Here is a 21,703-nt window from a genome sequence, read left to right as displayed (position 1 = left end):
ACCAGATGTGAACCAATTATTAAATAATCTTTTTTGTCTTTTATTTTTGATTTAGATGAGATTCTTTCTAAAGAATGTTAGAGGCACAAGTACCGGGTCGTCTACAATACATAGCATACCCTCAATTTACAATTTTTGACTTAAAATTATAATTTTATTGAATTAAATTTACAATATTCAGAATACAGTTACAATATGTGTTTTTTGTATAACAAATAACTAAACAAATTCACAAATTGACAACTATTTGTTATAATCTTGTAAAATGTTATGAGTGAAGTAATTATAATTAATATAACTATATTTACTCAAAACATCATCTTGTTTATCACAATGACAATAAATTTGTTGTGATATCAGTACATGGAGTATCATATACCTTGTACCTAAGAAAATTCCTACAAGTGCCAGCAATTTCTTTTGTTTTATAATATTTGAAGTACTACATGATATATCTGATGATTTCATGAAAATGTCCTTCTTGTCCATCGGCTTGTTGCCCTACGCGATTAAGGCTCCGAAGGTGAAACTATGACTAGCTCATTATGTTATTGTCGATCCAGCGATCGACACAAGATTTTCAATTTGCATACTTGCAGTTGCGAATAGTATACAGTAGTATTACAGTATAAATCTGACAACCTTGATTTAATTTATTTATAAAAGAGAAAATGTCCATTTAATTAAAAAAAACAAACTCTATGCCCATTTTAGTGACATCTCTTAAATTTAACACATTTCAACAAACTCTCCATGATGGTATTGAGGATTCAAGTGAGGAAGGAAATTTGCTTGATAAAGTCAAAGAAGCACTGAAACAGTTTAGTCAGTGTAGGTGGGGTTACGTGGGGCAAAATTGCAATAAGGTAGCTTGAAATTGCAAAGGCTACTCCACCTTGATCAACCTCTGCTCTGCTTATGTTCAGGGCTGATTGGTTTCACAGATTTGTGGAGTCTGAAAGTCAGTCTTAAAATTAAAGTATGTCATGAGTCTCTCCGCGTGAATGATATGGTCAAATTAGTTTATATATGTTTGAGCGCAAATTCAATTCTGTATATACTATCCAACTCGACCCACACCAAAATAAATGTCTCATTTGCAACCCTAAACCTAAACCTCCTCGACCCACGTTAAGCCTAATTAAGACTCTTCGAAGCCACAATTTTGATAGACATAGACTGTAACGACCATAAAATTTCAAGCTTAAAAACTCAAAATTTCAAAATCGTTAAACACTAAACAATTTCAATAAAATCGAAATAACTTAAAATGCATAGCGGATCATTACTGAGTTCTCAATACAACTCAGAAAACCAATTATTACAACCCAAATTTATAATTCAATATTACATATGATGGAAATGTAATAATCCTCACAATCTCTCACGAAACTAACAAATAAATCCACACCAATTCTCACACACAAATCCACGCTAGAAACCTCACCACAAGCAGGATACGAACGACTTCGAGTATCCGGAGTCGTCACTCAATCTCCACTAATCAACACCTGCGAAATTATCCCCTACACCATCGAATTGGTGCACCGGGATTGTAAACACAAACCCGGTAAGCTTATAGCTCGTATGAGTAAAATAAAAATATAATTCGCATATCAATATATACGAAAAATCACAAATCAACAAATATAAATGCCCTCATGAGTCAATGGACTGCCCATCTGGTTGTCCCAAAATAAATATATGAAAGTACTCATGAGAATTTGGGCAACCCTTATGATGCCCAAATGTATTTATAATACGGGTACTAATGAGCGCTGGTACACCTCTGTTACCCCTCACATCGTACACCGTCGACGTTAGCAACCTCCTCGCTACCCAACACCCGACATAGGGCAACCTCCTCGCTACCCTATGTCTGACATCGGGCAACCTCCTCGTTACCCGATGTCTGGCAGACAGACTAGAGCTCTAACTGTATCGTAACTTTCGCCCGGCCAAAAGCTAGGTTCCGAGATGCCAAACACGTCCGAAGACATAAACACGTACAATAATCTACTCATTATTGTACAAATTTCATCACATACTCAATATATAATTCTCATCACCACTATGATCATAATTTACAAACAAAATCTTTACAGTATATAATATAACAAACTATATATATTTGTACCTATTTACCATTTATACAATATATATATATAATCCACTTTATTGTATACATGTCATATTTCTTAAACAAATCCGAAGACAAAACGATTTAACAATTCTCAACGTTAAAACCATGTACAATAATCTACTCATTATTGTACAAATTAAATCATATGCTCAATATTTAATTCTCGTCATCGAAATGACCAATTCCAATGAATTCATAACAGTATATAATATAGCAAACTATATATATATGTACTTATTTACCATTTATACGAATATATATATATTCCACTATATCATATACATGTCGTATTTCAATATTTAAAACTCTTGCAAAAATCTTGAATTCACCGCAAGGGTAGATTCGTAAATATGTGAGATTTTACTCACCTTATCGACTCGAGCGTAATTCCACAATTTCCGAAGATAATTCTTTTCCTTAATTTATCGATCACCTTGAAAAGATAAGAAAAGAATTTAGAAACGTGTCGTAAACCTTTAAATGCCGAAACAGTAATAATCGGTTACTGTTCAGCAATTTTCGGGTTTACGAATCCACTGTTCACTGTTACTATTCACTGTTACCATTTACTGTTACTATTCACTGTTAATATTTATGTATTAATGCACAAATACGCATCTCTGTACGAGTACATACCGTTTACGTATTTCTGTACGTATAAACTATTCAAATGTACGTACTGTCTCAGTAAATAATAATTACCGAATTACCCTTCCAAAATTACTTTTTACCTTTACTAAAAGTAAATTACATTTACATTTACCGTATGTAAATAAAATTTACATTTACCGTACGTAAATCACCTTTTTACATTTACCGTATGTAAAAATAAATTACAAAATTACCATTTTCGGAAACACTGTTCACGCCGCCGCACGTGGCGGCGCGTGGTGTGCACTCGGCACCTCCGGCAGGCCGCGCGTGGCGCTTACGCGCCGACACCAACCAAGGCGCGTATGACGCCATCGCCGGCCCCAAAACCTTCGTTTTCCTTCCCTCTTCCTTCGCACGGTCACATACCACCCTTAGACTGCCCCACGCCCCCCACACGCGCCGCCAATGGCGGCGGTACCTCCCCCTCATCTCCAACCTCCGATCTCCACCAAAACATCATAAATCGACACAAAAATTCAACAACATCATCACAACAACCAACCTAGGCTATCCTCACCTCGATTCGTCCTCGAAAACCACTGGAGACGAGCTTAGATGCGGTGGAAAGAAAAGCAGCAACTTGGTGACGTTCGAGCGGCTTCATGACGGCGGGGCACAGGCTGGCGATCTGGAGGGTGGCTGCAGGAGTCCTTGCGACGACGTCGAGCCAGGCGGTGCACGTCACGGCGGCCCAGAGGCGGCAGATCGAAGAGAGGATTTTTCAGAGGAAGAGAAAAGAGAATCAGGGAGAGAGAGCTGAGGGAGGCGGGTGAGAGGTGAGAGAGTGTGGTTTCCAGAAATGGAAACCCTAATCACAAAAATGCCCTTTTTATACTCGTTTCCAAAATCGGAAACTAACTTCCGACGTTAATAACTTTCACGTCCGACGTCCGATTCGAACGCGTGATGTGTCCACGAATTCGCATCGACGAGCTCTACAACTTTTGTGAAGGAAGTTTTCACAACCGAGCGACAGAATAAAAGTCGATAAATTCGTTCGGAAACGTAACATTTTTCTTATTAAACGTTCTAAGAACGTTTCCGTTTCCGTTTCGGAAGGTCGCAGACAATCAAATTCATTTTAATCGAATTTCATAACTTTATAGTATTCAATTCAAATCAAACCAAATATTGTTTTGAAAAATAGGGTTATTACATAGACACCTACTGAACATATGAATTATCATTTTTTGAAATCGTATCTTATAATCCAAGTTGATTTTAAGTTATGTAGACATTTTAATATATCATTTTCGTTTATCTATAGATTATTGAAAGGAAAGGCTTTCTTAGCTTGCCACAACAATCTTTATCTATGTAAATACCCTTTAATAAGATATTAAAAATACTAGAACAAGTAAAATCACAAATAACGAAGAAAAAAAAGACATGCACCACTTTCGTTGGATAATTAACTTCCCACACTCACACGCCCACACTCATCCGGTGTGTTTTTTTCTTAGCTACATGGATAAGGAGATAACATAAGCAGCAAGCCAGGGCAAAAGCCCCGCACAGCAATAACGATTACATGCAGACCATTCGATCAAAACAAACCAGCAATTCAGCAAACCTTGAAATAAGCACACGTAACTTATGAGATTGCTATATACAGGCTATTCAAACACCACAATACGCTTTTATAGCAGAGTTTGAGTTGTCTTCAGCAGTACGAAAGAAACGCAGTAGCCCGGCATGATCAAAAGGCTTGTAGCGTAAGGGGTGTTCCTCATCAACAAGCTCATCAGGTACTCGTATTTCGCCATTGCTAAATGCAAATTGTGCCATAGAATATCTTGCTTCGTTTTCATACCCAGTGCTCATAACAACTCGGTGGTTCGGGGATAATATTCTGTCATTACTCCATGCCTGATTAAGAAAGCAGCAAAATAACTAAGCTTAAGTTCATCTTCAGGGCTCTTGTTTATAATTGGAAACTAAGCACAAGGTTCCGCAAAAAAGATCACATAAATTTATCATTATTAATAGCATGCTAGATTGTTACCATTAGGGCATCACCCGCCATGACTACAAAGGATGAAGGTGGAAACTCAACCCTAAACCATTCGTGGTTTCTTGTTTCAACTTCCAAAGCATGAATCTGATTGTTCTGATAAAGTACTGTTGTGAAGCTCTTGTCAGTGTGAGGAACGAATCCAAGGTTAGGCTGGTTTTCTTGAGGCAATTTGTTTTTCAACAGTCGAAGGAGATAAGTGACGGATCCCACATATGAGTCATAATACTTCTCCACGCCATAGCTCTCAAAGATCATTCTGGTCACCATTGCATCTAGCTCTTCTGCTACTTTTGAAAACGAATATGCACTTTCACTGAAAAATATTAAAAGTGTAGGAGTTCATTAACATCAGAGACATATGGTTATCCATCAAAACAGACCAACTATTATGTAATTTACGAATAAAATTGATGGAAATTTAAGTATAGATTACCAAAATTTATCATTTCCACCAGACCACATGAGATCTGTGAATCTCTGAGTTTCCACCAGCGAAGTTGCATTGTCGATGCCCATGCTTTCATGGAGAGGGAGTTTGAGAATCTGCCCAACATACCCATTTAAGGGTTTGGCCTCATATTTGTTTGTCATTTTGGTTTCAGTAGGGAGATCAAACAGTTCTTCCAAATTAGCTAGAAGAGAGTTGTGGAAGTTCGGCGAGATTCTGTCGTACAAAACTATAAAGCAGCCAAACTCCTGGAGTGCTTGTTGAACATCTTTGCATGCGGACAGCCATGAGTTGGTTCCAGGCTTCAGAGTTTCCTGGTTTGAGAAATCTAGGACCGGAAGCTTTAGGGGCCCTTGATGATCAGAACCCATATCCTGGTTTAGGCTTTTCAATTTCACGTACTCTGTCAACTTTTGTGAAGGAGGGAATTAATTTTTTGGCTCACTAATATTATTAATTATTTGTAGAGATTTATAGGAATGTATGGTGCGTTTAGGTCATAAGAAGACAAAATCAATGAGATCGATGAGAATTGAAAAAGATTTAGCTGGTGAACCCGGCTTGGAATTATATCTAATTGTATGCATTTGAACCGTTATGCACTTGGCCTAGTTTGAAATTGCGTTGTTCTTACTTCATACGCTTGTGGTGTGGGTTGTACGTAATTCATTTCTTAGACAATAATGTAGCTTTGGAGGTTGTCTACGTATACTTGTCTTGGAGCTAGCTAGTCTTTGCTATACGTATGGAGTATAGTGTATACATGCATACAACTAATTATTAATTTCGCCGTCATTTAATAGGAATACGTGGTTTCAAAAACACTCTCTCTGTGTTTTTTCTAATAGAAGTTGAATATGCATGATATATAGAATAAAAGCATAAACCTATAGCGAAGCAAATTGGTACGCTCGCAATTAAGCAAGCAAATAAGCATACGATTAAAAGAGCTGCCCTTCAACATACTTATGGATCCATGCTATATCAGCTATTTGTCTATAACAAATTATGGTGCAAGTACGTTTAATTAAGCCTCTTTATAAAGAACTTATAGAGGTCGATTACCCATATATAAGAGCTGCACCGCAGTCCAACGCACAATTAAATCACGTACTGCGAGCTCCTTCCCTCCCGAGTTGGAGCTGCTACCACCATCAACTTTCTCAAATTCAGTAGTGATGTTATTAGAGATGAGAGATCTCACATCTAAGAAGTGACAAATAAAATAGAGATTATAAATGGGTGGATAATACCCAATTGTATCGAGTCCTTTTGTAATTAAAACCCAACACATGTGAGGTGGCTAAGTTGGGACAATATCAGTACAGTTGGTCTACGGGTCACACTTTGTTACTATTTAACATGGTATCAGAGCGGGTCCCTCTCAAGTCGAGCCTCCAATCTGTCGTGGGCCCGAGTTGAGTACCACTTTTTCATGGGTCCTGTCATTATCATGCCATCAGAGGGTTTCTGATTGGATGGTCACTAAGTGTTGTTGGTTACTTGACCTTAGTTTATTTCGTCCCAGTATGTGGGATGTTAATCTGTCACGTGCAGACCTAAAAATTAGGTTGCACGTGAGGGGGCGTGTTGGAGAGGAGAGATCCTACATCTAAGAAGTGACAAATAAAATAGAGATTATAAGTGGGTAGATAATACCCAAATATATCGAGGTCTTTTGTGATTAAAACCCATCACATGTAAGGTGGCTAAATTGGGACAGTATCGATACAATTGGTCTACAAACCACGTTTTGTCACTGTTTAACACATGTTCGGATGTTCCTCTAAATTTGTTGGCTTCTTCTTCTTTTGTTGGTCCCCGCTGGTTTTTTTCCCGTATCCTGAGCAATACTTCCTGGATCATCTCTTTTAAGCTTGTTTTGTAGGAGTGAGGTTCAATTTGCGCGTAAGCATGCACACGCTAGTTAACTTAGTGTCTTAGTTAAGCATAGCTTCTTTGGAGATTGCTTCAATTCAGCCTCCTCTTCGATCAACTACTCTCCGATATTGTGTGAATATAATAAATTAATTAAAATTTTGAAGGCAACCATAAAGTCTATTTTTTGGAAAGGTGAGGCACCATAAAATTAACTTTGCTTTTACTAAGCGAAAAACTCAGCGTTCTTCAAGTCGTGAACTTCACATCGATCGGTCGTTTGGAATCGTAGCTGCCATGGGAATTGGAAAACGCGACCAACTCGAGCATCACCCCTCTCTGCCACTGACAAATGACAATACCGCTCGAAATCACCGCCTGATTCTCTACCACAACACGAGTTCGATCATTGCTGATCTTACGTCTCTCGTGACCTTGCTACGTTGTTACCCCACGAGCTGGCAAACATGTCTATAACCCAGCGGATGAAGAACCGACATAGCCAAAAGTTGGATTATGATCCTCGATGAGGACCTCAACTATTCTCGAGGCTTCAACAACGAAGCTCGGAACCCCGTCCAACAACCGCCGCACCGTACCTAGCCCTAGCTAGACCAGCGCCTATCACGATCGGCCGTCCGCCACTGCTGCCTATTCAAACCCTAGAAAGATCTAGGTTTCGCTCTATGCTTGAATGAAACATGTAATAATACATACATTGTTTTTGTTTTATTCTCGGTTTATGCTCGAGCATTATTTTAAATGACTGATTCAGACATTTTTGTTCAAATTAAAACCATGTCAATTATAGAGAAAACTAATATTACTTAAATTATGCACATTATAACATTCACAAGGGAAAAAGTGGTCCAATATTCTCTAAAAAAGGGTTGAAATTCATAACGATGATCAATTACTTGTACGATTTCTAATTAAAAGTGGTATATGATTATCGATTAATTTCTGTCATTTAGGGGTATGAATTTACATCATGCACAAGAATGACATGTACAAATTAAAACGAAAAGTGGTCCAGTTAATATTATATATACATAAGAGTGCAAATTAATATACAAATTAATGATTAGGGATTAGTTGCTTGGTCGACGTCCGCATTGGCGGGAACGCTTTTGTTCTTTATGATCAAACTTGATCGACAATAACATTCATAGCTAGCACTACCAACTCTTAGTTGCATTATGTATAAAAAAAAACTCTTAGTTGCATTATGCGATATACGATACTATAAAGATTATTCTAACACAGTACGCCGATCCTCGAAACTGACATATGATCCCATTGATTGATATTGCAGATATGTTTGTGCGTGTACAGATATAAATATATGAATATAAAGTCACCATTTTTGTGCCGAGCCGGTCCTGTAATGTGACAATTTGGTATCAGGACCACTCTTCCGTGTGGTGCGAGTGTGCCGACGAGGACGTCGAACTCCTAAGGAGAGTGTATTATAATATTCCACATCGGTCAACAGAGAGGGGATGATTTGCCTTTTATGTACATGCCCACCTTCATCTAACACGAGGCCTTTAAGGGACTCAATGGCTTCGGTGGGGATAGGAACTCCGAAGTTAAGCTTACTCGGACTAGAGCAATCCCAGGATGGTTGACCCACTGAGAAGTTGCTCGTGAGCTCTCAGAAAAAAAAAGTTAATTAATATATGTCATTTCATAACAAAATTAATAAACATCATTCATTTATTACAACTTTTATAAAAAGCTAAAGTTCACAATCACAAAAAAAACCACATTTATTTTATATTGTTTATGTCCATTAACCAACAACCATATTATTCTAATAAAATGCTCAAAAGCTCTATCATAATCTTGCTATTAAAATGTTTAAATACTTATGATAGAGATATTGAGCATTTTATTGTAATAATATGATTGTTGGTTGATGGACATATACAATATGAAATATGTGCTATGAATGTAATAACTCTATTTTTCAAACAATGTTTGGTTTGATTTGAATTCTATAAAGTTGTGAAATTCAAGTAAAATAAATTTGATTGTTTGCGACTTTACGAAACGGAAACGGAAACGTTCGCGGAACGTTTAATTAAAAAAAAAACGTTACGTTTCCGAACTAATATATCGACTTTTCTTCCGTCGCTCGGTTGCGAAAACTTCCTTCAAGAAAGTTGTATAGCTCGTCGATACGAGTGCGTGGACATGTGACGCGTTCGAATCGGACTTCGTACGCAAAAGTTATTAACGTCGGAAGTTCGTTTCCGATTTTAGAAACTAGTATAAAAAGGGATTTTTATCAACTAGGGTTTCCAAAAGTGGAAACCCCTCATTCTCTCTCTCTCTCTTCTCTCCGCCTCCCTCTTTTCTTTCTCTCTTCTCTCTCTTCCTCCCCGAGCTCTCTCCCTCTTCCTCTCGGCCTCACCACCGATCTCCCTTCATAAGGAGACGTGGCCCTCACCGCCGGCCTAGGAGGCGTCGCACCATCCCCCGCAGGCGACCCCGAGGTCGACGCTCTCTCTCATGCCACACCGGAGCTCCACCGACGACACCAATTTCTGCATTTTCTTCTCTGCCGTACCCGAGCTATCTCCGGTGGTTTTTAAGCTCGATTGAGGTGAGGGTTAGATTAATTAGGTTGTTGTGATGCTTGGTTGTGATTTTTGTGGTTGTTTGATTCGTATTGGAGGAGATCGGAGGAGGAGGGTTTTGGGGGAGATGCCGCCGCCTTAGGCGGCGCGTGTGGACGCATGGAGGTGGCTAGGCACGGTGTGATGCCGTGGGAAGGAAGAGGGGAGGAAGGAGAAGGGTTTTGGGGCGGCGGTGACGTGATACGCGCCGTGGTTGGTGTCGGCGCGTGTGCCCCACGCGCTGCTATAGTGAGTGGCGCGTGAGTGCCACGCGCGGCCTGTCGGAGGGGGCGTGTGTACCCCACGCGCCGCCACGTGCGGCGGCGCGTGAACAGTGTTTCTGAAGGGTAATTTTGTAATTTATTTTCACGTATGGTAAATGTAAAAGTAATTTACGTACGATAAATGTAAATATAAATTACTTTCAGTAAATGTAAAAAGTAATTTATAAAGGGTAAATCAGTAATTAATATTTACTGAGACAATATTTACATTTAAATAGTATTCGTACGTACATAAATACGTAAACAGTATGTGCACATACAAGGATACGTAATTTAAGTATTTGTACATAAATACCTGAATAGTCAATACATCAACAGTAATCCAGTGAACAGTAAATTCGTAAAACTAGAATTGCTGAACAGTAACTTATTATTACTATTTCGGCATTTAAAGGTTTACGAAACGTTTCTAAATTCTTTTCTTTTCTTTTCAAGGTGATCAATAAATCAAGGAAATGAATTATCTTCGGAAATTGTGGAATTACACTCAAGTCGATAAGGTGAGTAAAATCTCACATATTTACGAATCTACCCTTGCGGAGATTCAAGATTTTTGCAAGAGTTTTTAATATTGAATTATGACACTTATACGATATAATGGATTATATATATATATTATATAAATGGTAATAAGTACATATATATATAGTTTGTTATATTATATACTGTTATAAATTCATTGGAATTGGTCATTTTGATGACGAGAATTATATATTAAGCATGTGATTTAATTTGTACAATATGAGGTGTGATTATTGTACATAATTTTAACATGGTGTTGGTTAAAACGTTTTGTCTTCGGATGTGTTTAGGAAATATGACATGTATAGGATATAGCGGATTATATATATATTGTATAAATGGTAAATATGTGCAAATATATATAGGTTGCTATATAATATACTGTTATGATTTTATCGTGATGATGTCATTTTGATGACGAGATTATGTATCAAGCATGTGGTTTTGATTTGTACAATATAAGTTATGATTATTGTACGTGATTTTAACATGGAGATTGTTAAAATATTGATTTGTCTTCGGACTTGATTTTTGTACAATATGATGTGAGATTATTGTACGTGTTTGGCAAATCGGAACCTAGCCTTTGGCCGGGCGAAAGTTACGATATAGTTAGAGCTCTAGTATGTCTGCTGGAGTACTGCATGTGAGGTAACAGGTGGTTATCGGCTCATGAGTACTCATATTGTTTTGATGTTGGGTAGCAGGTGGTTGCCCAATATCGGCGGTGTACTACGTGAGGGGTAACAGATGTGTACCAGCGTTCATTAGTACCCGTATTATAAATGTATTTGAGTAACCAGAAGGGTTGCCCGATTTCTCATGAGCACTTCATTTCATATATATTCGGGACAACCAGATGGGCCGTCCATTGGCTCATGAGTACATTTATATTTGTTGATTGTGGAGTTTCGTATATATTGATATGCGAGTTATATTTTCATTTTACTCATACGAGCTATAAGCTTACCGGGTTTTTGTTTACAATCCCGGTGCACCAATTCGATGGTGTAGGGGATAATTCCGCAGGTGTTGATTAGTGGAGAGCGAGAGACTCGAAGTTGTTCACTAACCTGCTTGTGGTGAGGTTTCTAGTGTGGATTTGTGTCTGCGAACTTGTGAGGTTTTATTTGTGAGTTTTGTGAGAGATTGTGAGGATTATTACATTTCCATTTTATGTAATGTCGAATTATAAATTTGGTTGTAATAATTGGTTGTCTGAGTTGTATTGTGAACTCAGTAATGATCCGCTGTGCATTTAAATTATTTCGATTCGTTGAGATTGTTTTGGTGTTTTACGACTTTGAAATTTGAGTTTTTAAGCTCGAAATTTTGAGGTCGTTACAATGAAATTGGAAGAAAATGAAATGATGAAAATACTCCTGAAAATTAGTGAAAGATAAAACTACTAACGTTGTTAATTGACGGACTAAATCAAAATTGAGTTGAGATAGAAATTTAAAATATCAATACGATAGTTTTTAAATATGAAGTACTAAAGTTAGAATATGCAATAATTAAGATACCGTTTAGTGAAATCCCCTCCAATAGAGTTTACATAAGTGAGTAATCACATGATACACTCCAATCCTGGTGTTGGTAGTGCTACACAGTTTAGTGTTCTTTGTCTGTAGTCAACTCTTATGCTTCCATGTAACGTTTTTCTTCTTTTAGTTAATGAACTTGACAGAAAACGTCCCCCCATCACTATATTCAAGACTACATATTAGTGAATTTATTACCAAAAAAAGAACATATTAGTTCATGAACTAGCTGGATAGACAACTCTGTCTAATATCAGATGAGTCTATTACTGGCTAGGTGTTAGGCATTATTTGCGTGATCGTCAGCACATTAATTTCCTACCCATGTCAAAAAACCCTTCAAGTGACATAAGATGCGGATGTGTTGTGTAAACTTTAATATATATCTTCAAACAACATGTTTTTATAGATGTGTTGTCTCAAGGGACTTGAGAGTTTTTATATATGGAATCTACTAAGATTTTATATAAAACGAATGTCTGAATAGCTATTATATACTCATCCGTTGTTGTCGTGCAGCAGACAAGAGGTTTTGAGCCGAAACTCAAATTTAATACATAGCATAGGTCTATTTTTTAAAAATTATCCTCGAAATGAAACATAAATAAAATAAAAAGAAGCATATTCTACGACTTATAAAAACATATCAATAGGTTAGAAAAACATTTATATTATTTGAAATTGTATATTATTTGAGAAATGAGAACTTACAAACTTTCTTCACTTCATTCAGCAGATTAACATTATATATTGATTGGATAATATGTCACAATGTGAGAAACTTCTGTAATAACCCTAGTTTTCGGAACAATATTTGATGTTGATTTGAATTCTATAAGCTGTGTGATTCAATCAAAATGAATTTAATGGTTTGCGACTTTACGAAACAAAAACGGAAACATCCTCGGAACGTTTAATTAGAAAAACGTTACGTTTCCGCAACGAATATATCGACTTTTATTCCATCAATCTTTTGTGAAAACTTTCTTCACAGAAGTCGTAGAGCTCGTCGATACGAGTGCGTGGACATGTGACGCGTTCGAATCGGACGTCGGAGGTGAAAGTTATTAACGTCGGAAGTTAGTTTCTGATTTTGGAAACGAGTATATAAAGGGATTTAATCAGTTTAGGGTTTCCAAAATTGGAAACCCCTTCACCCTCTCTCTCTCTTCACCTGCGCGCCTCCCTCTTCCCCTTTTCTTCTCTCCCTCCCCGATCTCACTTCCCACCGGCGATCTCCGTCTCCAGCCCGGCGTGTCGCGCACCGCCGGCACAGAAAGCACCGCGCGGCCCTCCTTAGTCGACGCACCCACGCACGCAGTGCCGGAGCTCCACCAACGACGTCAAGGTTCTGCGATTCCACCGAAGGCTTCTCGAGCTCTCCGGCGACGATCCGACGATCCAAAAGCTTGATTGTGGTGAGGGTTAGCCTAGGATGATTGTTGTGATGCCTTGTTGTGATTTTTGTGGTTGTTTGATTCGTATTGGAGGAGATCGGAGGAGGAGGGTTTTGGGGGAGATGCAGCCGCCTTAGGCGGCGCGTGTGGACGCGTGGAGGTGGGTAGGCACGGTGTGATGCCGTGAGAAGGAAGAGGGGAGGAAGGAGAAGGGTTTTGGGGCGGCGGTGGCGTGATACGCACCATGGTTGGTGTCGGCGCGTGTGCCCCACGCGCGGCCTGCCGGAGGTGGCGCGTGTACCCCATGCGCCGCCACGTGCGGCGGTGCGTGAACAGTGTTTCCGAAGGGTAATTTTGTAATTTACTTTCACGTGCAGTAAATGTAAATTGATTTTACGTACGGTAAATGTAAATTTTATTTACGTACGGTAAATGTAAATGTAAATTTTAGTAAATGTAAAAAGTAATTTTGGAAGGGTAATTCAGTAATTAATATTTACTGAGACAGTACGTGCATTTAAATAGTATTCGTACGTACAGAAATACGTAAACAGTATGTACACGTACATGGATACGTATTGGATGTGTATTTTTTACAGTAATACATGAATAGTAAATACATGAATAGTACACGGTGAATAGTCTCATTGAACAGTAAATTCGTAAAACCGAAAATTGCTGAACAATAACCGATTATTACTGTTTCGGCATTTAAAGGTTTACGAAACGTTTCTAAATTCTTTTCTTATCTTTTCAAGGTGATCGATAAATCAAGGAAATGAATTGTCTTCGGAAAATGTGGAATTACGCTCGAGTGGATAAGGTGAGTAAAATCTCACATAATTACGAATCTACCCTTGCGGTGATTTCCAGATTTTTTGCAAGAGTTTTAAATATTGAAATACGACATGTATATGATATAATGGAATATATATATATATATATATATTTGTATAAATGGTAAATAAGTACATATATATATAGTTTTCTATATTATATACTGTTATGAATTCATTATGAACAGGTCATGTCGATGACGAGAATTATGTATTGAGAATGTGATTTAATTTGTACAATATAAGGAGAGATTATTGTACGTGGTTTATTCATGGTGTTTGTTAAACATTTTGTCTTCGGACGTGTTTATGAAATATGACATGTATATGATATAGCGGATTAGATATATATTGTATAAAAGGTAAATATGTACATATATATATATATAGTTTGCTATATGATATACTGTTAAGATTTTATCGTGACGATGTCATTTTGATGACGAAATTTATATATAGAACCTGTCATTTTGATTGTAGAATATGAGGTGTGATTATTGTACGTGATTTTAACATGGAGATTGTTAAAATGTTGATTGTCTTAGGACTTGATTTTTGGTACAATATGATGTGAGATTATTGTACGTGTTTGGCAAGTCGGAACCTAGCCTTTGGCCGGGCGAAAGTTACGATACAGTTAGAGCTCTAGTATGTCTGCCGGAGTACTACATGTGAGATAACAGGTGGTTATCGGCTCATGAGTACTCATATTGTTTTGATGTTGGGTAGCAGGTGGTTGCCCAATATCGGCGGTGTACTACGTGAGGGGTAACAGATGTGTACCAGCGTTCATTAGTACCCGTATTATAAATGTATTTGAGTAACCAGAAGGGTTGCCCGATTTCTCATGAGCACTTCATTTCATATATTTTTGGGACAACCAGATGGGCCGTCCATTGGCTCATGAGTACATTTATATTGTTGATTGTGGAGTTTCGTATATATTGATATGCGAGTTATATTTTCATTTTACTCATACGAGCTATAAGCTTACCGGGTTTGTGTTTACAATCCCGGTGCACCAATTCGATGGTGGAAGGGATAATTCCGCAGGTTTTTATTAGTGGAGAGCGAGAGACGACTCCGGAGACTCGAAGTTGTTCACTAACCTGTAATAACCTGAATTTTTAGAAACTAAATGTCGAGTATTTTCAAAGTGTTAAACTTGTGCAATTAATTCAAGACGACAATTGGAGGTTTGCGACATTTCGAAACGAAAACGGAAACGTTCTCGGATCGTTTAATTAGAAAACGTAACGTTACCGCAATGTATAGATCGACTTTTATTTCGTCGCTCAGTTGCGAAAATTTCCTTCACGAAAGTCGTAGAACTCATCGATACGAGTTCGTGGACACGTCACGCGTTCGAATCAGACGTCGGACGCGAAAGTTATTAACGTCGGAAGTTTGTTTCCGATTTTGGAAATAGTATAAAAGGAAGGAGAGGAGATTAAAAATCAGAAAATCAGTTTTTTTTCCAAAAATCCGCTCGGTTACTGTTCACCCGACCCAAAAACCTTCTCCAGCCGATTTCTCCACCATCCGACGTCGCCTCGTGTCGTGCCACCTATCAAACTGACGGGCTCGACGATCTCCATCTTTTGGGCTACGCCTTGCACTCTGGCGACAACCACACACGGTGTAGCTACTGCCGGAAGTTACTGCTGTATCGGCGCCGCCTCCTCCGGCCACCATACCTCGAGATTCTTGGGGGGTTTTGCTTGTCTCAGTCCCAGCAATATTCCCACAAAAGGAATCGAGCCAAATCGAAGTGTAAGTACCCGAATCAAAATTTCAATTTCTAGGGTTTGTGAATAGTGCCGAATTTATGTTCTTCATTGTTTGGACTGTTTAGGCTCGGATTTAGACCTTGGTGTCAACTAGGAAGTTGTTGGAAATGTTGTTTAGGTTGTGGTGGTGAAATTTGGTGATGATTGGTGGCGGTCGGTGAACAGTAATTATGAATAGTACCGTCACATGAATAGTAACTGTGAATAGTGATCTGTAACAGTGACTGTGAACAGTGACACCGCATGTATAGTTCATGTGAATAGTGCTCTGTAACAGTAAATGTGAACAGTGGCATGGTAAAAATAGTAACTGTGAACAGTGTTTTGATAAAAAACAGTAACTGTGAACAATGGTTTAGTAAAAACATTGATTAGTAAACATGAACAGTGTTCTGTGAACAATGTTTTATGAACAACATTTAGCTGTGTTGAACTTATCACCTGATATTTTAAGTATCATTTTCTAAACATTTATCGTACTATTAGGTGACTGACGAAACGAGTAAGGAAATTACTTTTAGGGTCGTGGAAGTTGCAGCAGGAAAGAAGGTGAGTAAAATCTCACTTATTTACGAACATACCCTTACGGTGATTCAAGATTTTACAAGAGTTTTTAATATTGAATTATGACATGTATACAATATAGTGGATTACATATATATTGTATAAATGAGAATAAGTACATATATATATAGTTTGCTATGTTATATACTGTTATGAATTCATTGGAATTGGTCATTTCGAATGACGAGAATTAAATATTAAGCATGTGATTTGATTTTTGTATAATATGAGATGTGATTATTGTACGTGGTTTTAACATGAGTTTGTTAAAATGTTTTGTCTTCGGACGAGTTTTGTCTTCGGACGAGTTTTTGTCTTCGGACGTGTTTATGAAATATGACATGTATATGATATAATGTATTATATATATATTGTATAAATGGTAAATGTGTACATATATATATAGTTTGCTATATAATATACTGTTATGATTTTATCGTGATTATGTCATTTTGATGACGAGATTTATATATCGAGCATGTGATTTTGATTTGTACAATATGATGTGAGATTATTGTACGTGATTTTAACATGGAGATTGTTAAAATGTTGATTTATCTTCGGACTTGATTTTTGGTACAATATGATGTGAGATTATTGTACGTTATTTTAACATGAAGATTGTTAAAATATTGATTTGTCTTCGGACTTGATTTTTGTACAATATGATGTGAGATTATTGTACGTGATTTTAACATGGAGATTGTTAAAATGTTGATTTGTCTTCGGACTTGATTTTGTACAATATGATGTGAGATTATTGTACGTGTTTGGCAAGTCAGAACCTAGCTTTTGGCCGGGCAAAAGTTACGATACAGTTAGAGCTCTAGTCTGTCTGCCGGAGTACTGCATGTGAGGTAACAGGTGGTTATCTACTTATGAGTACTCATATTTTTGGATGTTGGGTAGCGGGTGGTTGCCCAATATCGGCGGTGTATTACGAGAGAGGTAACAGATGTGTACCAGCGTTCTTGGTACCCATATTATAAATGCATTTGGGTAACCAGATGGGTTACTTAATTTCTCATGAGAGTTTCATTTCGTATTTCTTTGGGACAACCAGATGGGCAGTCCATTCACTCATGAGTGCATTTATATTTGTTTGATTTCTGGAATTTCGAATATATTGTTATGCGAGTTATATTTTCATTTTATTCATACGAGCTGTAAAGCTTACCGGGTTTGTGTTTACAATCCCGGTGCACCAATTCGATGGTGTAGTGGATAACTCCGCAGGTGTAGATTAGTGGGAATTGACGTATTGCTCAGTGGACTTGAAGTTATTTATCTCCAGCTGGTGTGAGGATTTTGTGTGACTATCTTTTGAGTTTGTTGTGAGGATTACGTAATTCCATTGTTATAATATTGAATTATAATTTGGGTTGTAATAATCGGTTTGACTGAGTTGTATTTTGAACTCAGAGATGATCCGCTGTGACATTTTAAATGATTTCGATTCGTTGAGATTGTTTGGTGTTTAACGATTTTGAAATTTTGAGTTTTTATACTTGAAATTTTGGGGTCATTACATAACCTACTTGTGGTGAGGTTTCTAGTGTGGATTTGTGTGTGCGAACTTGTGAGGTTTTATTTGTGAGTTTTGTGAGAGATTGTGAGGATTATTACATTCCCATTTTATGTAATGTCGAATTATAAATTTGGTTGTAATAATTGGTTGTCTGAGTTGTATTGTGAATTCAGTAATGATCCAATGTGCATTTAAAATGATTTCGATTCGTTAAGATTGTTTTGGTGTTTTACGACCTTGAAATTTGAGTTTTTAATGTAATAACCCGATTTTTCGGGACAAGTTAATAGACTACTTCTAAGTGTTTAAGTTCTCGGAAATATTAAATTGTGTTCGTTCCGTGTTGTGACGTCGGAAATCGAAAACGAAAACGTTATTAGAACGTTTAATTCGAAAAACGTTACGTTTCCGAACGTATTTTTCTACTTTTATTTCGTCGCTCGGTTGCGAAAACTTTCTTCACGAAAGTTGTAGAGCTCGTCGATACGAGTTCGTGGATATGTGACGCGTTCTAATCGGACGACGTACGTAAAAGTTATTAACGTCGGAAGTTAGTTTCCGATTTGGAAACTAGTATAAATAGATATTTATGGGATTAGGGTTTCCATAATCAGAAACCCTCCCTCTCTCCTTTCTCCCCGCCTCCTTTCTTCTCTCTCTCCCACCCGACCTTCTCTCCCCTCTCTGCCTTCCGAATCGCCTCCCTCCCCGACCTCCGTCCTCAGCCCTTCGTGGCTAGCACCGCCGCACCCTACACCCTCGCAAGATCTCCTGCAAGCAGCCCCGATCGTCACGCAGCGCCTCCACCCTCTCTTCCTCTTCCCGAGCTTTCTCCCTCACCCTCTCGGTCCACCACCGATCTCCCTTCTCAGGGAGACGTGGTCCTCACCGCCAGCCTAGGAGACGTCGCACCGTCCTTCACCAGCGACCCCGAGGTCGACTCGCCCTCTCGCGCCTCGCCGGACCGCACGACTGCACCAAGCTCTCCGACGAGCTTCGGTGCCTCCAAGACCAATAATACGTGAGGTTTCAATTCTAAATGATGTGGTGATTGTTGTGGTGTGTATTATGGATGTTTTGGTTGATTGTAGAGGAGATTGGAGTGAGATCGGGAAGGAGGGGAGAAATGATGAACACCGCCGCCTTAGGCGGCGCGTGAAGGGGTATGGGGCAGTCTAGGGGTGGTCTGCGTCCGTAGGAAGAAAGAGGAGGAGGAGAGGATGAGTTTTCGGGCGGCGGTGGCGTGAAACGCGCCGTTGGGAGTGTCGGCGCGTGGGCCCCACGCGCGGCCTGCCGGAGGCGGCGCGTGTGACACATGCGCCGCCGCGTGCGGCAGTGTGGACAGTTTTGACAGAAGGGTATTTTGGTAATTTACTTAAATGTAAATGTAAATTTTATTTACTACGGTAAATGTAATTAAATTTTACCTTCGGTAAATGTAAATATAAATTACTTTCAGTAAATGTAAAAAGTATTTTGTAAAAGGTAATTAGTAAATTTTATTTACTGAGATTGTATTTACATTTAAACAGTATGTATACATACAGAAATACGTATATAATATTTATACGTACATAAATACGTATATAATATTTATACGTATAGAAATACGTGCATAATATTTATACGTACAGAAATACGTACATAATATTATACGTACAGAAAATACGTATATAATATTTATACGTACAGAAATACGTATTAATGGTATATTTGTACAGTACCCGTGAATAGTAACAGTGAACAGTAACTTCGTAAAACCGAAAATTGCTGAACAGTATCCGATTATTACTGTTTCGGCATTTAAAGGTTTACGAAACGATTCTAAATTCTTTTCTTATCTTTTCAAGGTGATCGTTAAATCAAGGAAATGAATTATCTTCGGGAATTGTTGGATTACGCTCAAGTCAATAAGGTGAGTAAAATCTCACTTATTTACGAATCTACCCTTGCGGTGATTAAAGAATTTTTGCAAGAGTTTTTAAGATTGAATTACGACACGTATACAATATAGTAGATTACATATATATCGTATAAATGGTAATAAGTACATATATATATAGTTTGCTATATTATATACTGTTATGAATTCATTGGAATTGGTCATTTCGAATGACGAGAATTAAATATTGAGCATGTGATTTGATTTTTGCACAATATGAGGTGTGATTATTGTACGTGGTTTTAACATGAGTTTGTTAAAATGTTTTGTCTTCGAACGAGTTTTTGTCTTCGGACGTGTTTATGAAATATGACATGTATATGATATAATGGATTATATATATATTGTATAAATGGTAAATATGTACATATATATATAGTTTGCTATATAATATACAGTTATGATTTTATCGTGATTTATGTCATTTCGATGACGAGATTTAAATATCGAGCATGTGATTTTGATTTGTACAATATGATGTGAGATTATTGTACGTGATTTTAACATTGAGATTGTTAAAATGTTGATTTGTCTTCGGACGTGATTTTGGTACAATATGATGTGAGATTATTGTACGTGATTTTAACATTGAGATTGTTAAAATGTTGATTTGTCTTCGGACGTGATTTGGTATAATATGATGTGAGATTATTGTACGTGTTTGGCAAGTCGGAACCTAGCCTTTGGCCGGGCGAAAGTTACGATACAGTTAGAGCTCTAGTCTGTCTGCCTTAGTACTGCATGTGAGGTAACGGGTGGTTATCTGCTCATGGGTACTCAGTTTATTTGGATGTTGGGTAGCGGGTGGCTATCCAATATCAGCGGTGTATTACGAGAGGGGTAACAGATGTGTACCAGCGTTCTTGGTACCCGTATTATAAATGCATTTGGGTAACCAGAAGGGTTACTTAATTTCTCATGAGCGCTTCTTTTTCTTTGGGACAACCAGATGGGCCGTCCACTGACTCATGAGTGCATTTATATTTGTTTGATTTGTGGATTTTCGTATATATTGATAAGCGAGTTATATATTTTCATTTTACTCATACGAGTTGTAAATGCTTACCGGGTTTGTGTTTACAATCCCGGTGCACCAATACGATGGTGTAGTGGATAACTCCGCAGGTGTGGATTAGCGGGAATTGACGGACCGCTCAGAGGACTTGAAGTTATTTATCTCCAGCTTGCGTGAGGATTTGGTGTGACTATCTTGTGAGGATTATACATTTCCAATTGATATAATGTTGAATTATATGTTTGGTTTGTAATAATTGGTTTTCTGAGTTGTATTGAGAACTCAGTGATGATCCGCTGTGCACGTTAAATGATTTCGATTTCATTGAGATTGTTTTGGTGTTCTAACGACTTTGAAATTTTGAGTTTTTAAGCTCGAAATTTTGGGGTCGTTACATTTAAGCTCGAAATTTTGGGGTCGTTACAACTTCTGACAAATTGAAGATTGGCATTATATGCTATTTGAAAATATTAAAGATTATATATTGGTGCTACAAGGCAATTTAGTTATCAACCAT

General features: G+C 37.8%; 1 protein-coding gene and 1 long non-coding RNA gene across 2 annotated transcripts; one reads left to right on the top strand and one right to left on the bottom strand.

The window, feature by feature from the left end:
• Positions 1-4,284: 4,284 nt before the first annotated feature.
• On the bottom strand, positions 4,285-5,728 carry LOC126801270 (2-oxoglutarate-dependent dioxygenase AOP2-like). Its single transcript, XM_050528779.1, has 3 exons — positions 5,248-5,728; positions 4,803-5,127; positions 4,285-4,666 (listed from the first exon to the last, which is right to left on the bottom strand). Exons 1-3 carry the CDS (start codon positions 5,631-5,633, stop codon positions 4,418-4,420), a joined length of 960 nt encoding a protein of 319 aa, XP_050384736.1. The 5' UTR covers positions 5,634-5,728; the 3' UTR covers positions 4,285-4,417.
• A 10,360-nt stretch (positions 5,729-16,088) lies between these two features.
• LOC126801277 (uncharacterized) lies at positions 16,089-21,517 on the top strand. Its single transcript, XR_007672779.1, has 2 exons — positions 16,089-16,120; positions 21,282-21,517. It is a non-coding gene; the product is annotated as an uncharacterized LOC126801277 (long non-coding RNA).
• Positions 21,518-21,703: the final 186 nt, after the last annotated feature.

The sequence above is a fragment of the Argentina anserina genome, chromosome 6 (genome assembly GCF_933775445.1).
Source record: "Argentina anserina chromosome 6, drPotAnse1.1, whole genome shotgun sequence".
Taxonomy (NCBI): Eukaryota; Viridiplantae; Streptophyta; class Magnoliopsida; order Rosales; family Rosaceae; genus Argentina; species Argentina anserina.
The sequence above is the reverse complement of the archived record's forward strand: the minus strand, read 5'-3'. Positions and strand labels throughout refer to the sequence as shown.